The following is a 3,955-nucleotide window of genomic DNA, read 5'->3' as shown; positions in this document are numbered from 1 at the left end:
GTTTGCAGAATATGACTAAGGATCCAGATTTTAATTTTCATCCTAGGTGTGAGAGACTTGGGATAACTCATTTGATGTTTGCAGATGACCTTTTACTCTTTGCTAGGGTTGATCTGGGTTCTGTTAAGCTTTTATTTGAGGCTTTTCAGAAGTTTTCTAGTGCTTCTAGTTTAGCTGCAAATCTGGATAAAAGTGATGCTTATTTTGGGGGTATTTTTGATCAAGATAGATGTGTGCTTCAGGAGGTTTTGGGAATGGCTAATGGTACTCTCCCTTTTAAGTACCTTGGTGTTCCTCTTTCATCCAAGAAACTCACCATTGCTGAGTGCAGGCCTTTAATAGAGAAGATTACAGGCATGATTGATACTTGGGTTGCTAAACATTTATCTTATGCTGGTAGATTACAGTTAATTAAAAGTGTTCTTTTTGGGGTGCAAGCTTATTAGGCTCAGATCTTTATAATCCCAAAGAAAATCATTAAAGAAATGGATTCTAGGTTCAGATGCTTTTTATGGACTGGGAAGGGTAACCCCACAAAGAAAGCTCTTGTTGCTTGGAGCTTTATGTGTCTTCCTAAGTCTTGTGGTGGTTGGAACTTGGTTTCCTTGGAAGACTGGAACAAAGCTGCCATTACTAAGGTGCTTTGGGACCTTGCTAACAGATCTGATACCCTGTGGGTTAAATGGGTCCACATCTACTATTTTGCAGGCAAGACTTTTTGGAGAGCTTTTATTCCTAACAAGGCTTCTTGGATTTTGAAAAAGATCCTTGCCTGTAGAGAGATTGTGAATGATATTGGGGGATGGGATAATGTTACTGTCAATGGCAAGATGCAAATCAAGAAACTGTACAGTATCATTAAGCCTCAGGGTCCTAAAGTTCCCTGGAAGAGAATCACTTGCAACAATCAAGCTTCCCCAAAGAGTATTTTCATCACTTGGCTTGCTATTCTGGGAAGATTAGTCACTAAAGACAGGCTTTTAATTTGGCAGATTCCCTGTGACCCTTGCTGTTTCTTTTGTGCTGGTGCAAATGAAAGTGTGAACCATTTGTTCTTTGAATGCAGGTATTCAAATGAGATATGGACTTCAATGCTGCAAATCCTGGGTTTCCCCAGGCAGGTGTCTAGCTTTGCTGATGAGCTGCACTAGACTGCAAAGTGCTGCAGGAAAACTGATGTTAGGGCAGACTTATTGTGATGTGTTTCTCTGAGACTGTCTATACTATATGGCTGCAGAGGAATGCTCTAATGTTTACAGGAAGCGGTAAATAAACATCTGAGTTAATTAGGGAGATTATTTTTCTTGTTGCTTGCAGATGTAATAGCTCTGATAGATATATGCTTTATTGTGTTTAGTTGTGTTGTCCTGGTCCCTGTGCTTAGTACCCTTCCTAGAAGGTGCCTAAGTCCCTGAGTCCAGCTGGTTGTTCTGGTTCTTCCTAGAACCCTTCTTAGAAGGTGGCTAGGTTTGAACTAGTTTTTGGTTTTGTGTTGTGTGGCCCTGTTGGGTTTTGTGGTGTTTAGGGTGTTACAGCTTAGCTCTTTATAAGTTGTAATTTTTCATTTTAGTAATAAAATCTTTACTTACCAAAAAAAAAAAAAAAACACATTCAAGCAAAGCATTTTAAATCAAATAAAATTCAAACACATTCAAACCAAACTTTTTGAAAAGAAAAAAAGTAAAATGCATTTAAAGAAGCTAATTAAAACAAATGAAAGTCAAACACATTGGAACATGGCTTTTTGAATCGAATGAAAGTCAAACACATTGAAACAAAGCTTTTTGGATCGAGTGAAAGTAACACACATCCAAACAAAGCTTTTTGAATGAAATGAAAGCCAAACACATTCAAACAAATCTTTTTGAATCATTAAAGTCAAACACATTCAAACCAAACTTTTTGAATCAAATGAAAGTTAAAAGCATTCAATGAAGCTAATTGAATCAAATGAAAGTTAAACACATTCAAATAAAGCCAATTGAATCGTATGAAAGTCAAATGCATTCTACAAAGCTAATTGAATCGAATTAAAATCAAACACATTCAAACAAAGCTTTTTAAATCAAATAAAATTTAAACACATTCAAAACGAGCTTTTAGAAAAGAAAAAAAGTCAAATGCATTTAACGAAGCTAATTAAATCAAATGAAAGTCAAACACATTGGAACATAGCTTTTTGAATAGAATGAAAGTCAAACACATTAAAACAAAGCTTTTTGAATCGAGTGAAAGTAAAACACATTCACACAAAGATTTTTGAATAAAGTGAATGTCAAACACATTCAAGCAAAGCTTTTTGAATCGTATGAAAGTAAAATGCATTCAACGAGGCTAACTGAATCAAATGAAAATCAAACACATTCAAACAAAGCTTTTTGAATCAAATGAAAGTCAAACACATTCAAACATAACTTTTATAAAAGAAAGAAAGTTCAAATGCATTCAACGAAGCTAATTAAATTAAATGAAACTTTTTGAATGAAAGTCAATCACATTCAAACAAAGCTTTTTGAATCGAATGAAAGTCAAATGCATTCACGAAGATAATTAATCAAATAAAGTCAAAAACATTCAAACAAAGCTTTTTAAATCAAAAGAAAGTCAAATAAACTTAAACAAAGCTTTACGAATCAAATGAAAGTCAAACACATTCAAACAAAGATTTTTGAATCAAATGAAAATCACACACATTCAAACAAAGATTTTTTACACAAAAGAAAGTATAACACATTAAAACAAAGCTTTCTACATCGAATGATAGTCTAATGCATTTAACAAAACTAATTAAATTAAATTAAAGTGAAACACATTCAAAAAAGTCTTTTTGAATCAAAGGAAAAAAAAACACACTATAAATTTTTTTTTGAATCGAATGAAAGTCAAACACATTCAAACAAAGAATTTTGAATCAAATGAAAGTCAAACACATTTAAACAAAGATTTTTGAATAAAATGAATGTTAAACACATTCAAACAACGCTAATTGAATCAAATGAAAGTCAAACACATTCAAACAAAGATTTTTGAATCAAATGAAAATAAAACACATTCAAACAAGGCTTGTAAAATCAAATAAAGGTCAAACACATTCAAAACAAGCTATTTGAAAAGAAAAAAAGTCAAATGCATTTAACGAAGCTAATTAAATCAAATGAAAGTGAAACACATTTGACCAAAGCTTTTTGAATCGAATGAAAGTCAAACACATTAAAACAAAGCTTTTGGAATCGAGTGAAAGTAATACACATTCAAATAAAGCTTTTTGAATCAAATGAAAGTCAAATACATTCAACCAAAGCTTTTGGAATCATGAAAGTAAAACACATTCAAAAAAAGCAATTTTAATCGAATTAAAATCGAATGCATTCAACGAAGATAATTGAATCAAATGAAGGTCAAACACATTTAAACAAAGCTTTTTAAGTCAAATGAAAGTCAAACACATTAAAACAAAGTATTTTGAATCAAATGAAAGTGAAACACATTGAAACAAAGCCTTTTGAATTAAATGAAGGTAAAACATATTCAAACAAAGCTTTTTAAATCATGAAAGTCAAACACATTCAAACTAAGTTTTTTTAATCAAATGAAAGTCAAAAGCATTCAATGAAGCTAATTTTCTCAAATGAAAGTAAAATACATTCAAATAAAGCTAATTGAATCGTATGAAAGTCAAATGCATTCTACAAAGCTAATAAATCAAATTAAAATAAAACACATTCAAACAAATCATTTTAAATCAAATAAAATTCAAACACATTTAAACCAAGATTTTTGAAAAGAAAAAAAGTAAAATGCATTTAACGAAGCTAATTAAATCAAATGAAAGTCAAACACATTGGAACATTACTTTTTGAATCGAATGAAAGACAAACACATTCAAACAAATTTTTTTGAATCGAGTGAAAATAAAACACATTCAAACAAAGCTTTTTGAATGAAATAAAATTCG

General features: G+C 31.3%; 1 protein-coding gene across 1 annotated transcript; it reads left to right on the top strand.

Annotated features, from left to right (window-relative positions):
* The first annotated feature begins 485 nt into the window (after positions 1–485).
* Positions 486–1,151, top strand: LOC145557569 (uncharacterized). The gene has a single exon (XM_081618743.1). It carries the CDS (start codon positions 486–488, stop codon positions 1,149–1,151), a length of 666 nt encoding a protein of 221 aa, XP_081474869.1.
* The last annotated feature ends 2,804 nt before the right edge of the window (positions 1,152–3,955 follow it).

This window comes from Chenopodium album, chromosome 9 (assembly GCF_948465745.1).
Source record: "Chenopodium album chromosome 9, dcCheAlbu1.1, whole genome shotgun sequence".
Taxonomy (NCBI): Eukaryota; Viridiplantae; Streptophyta; class Magnoliopsida; order Caryophyllales; family Amaranthaceae; genus Chenopodium; species Chenopodium album.
The sequence above is the reverse complement of the archived record's forward strand: the minus strand, read 5'-3'. Positions and strand labels throughout refer to the sequence as shown.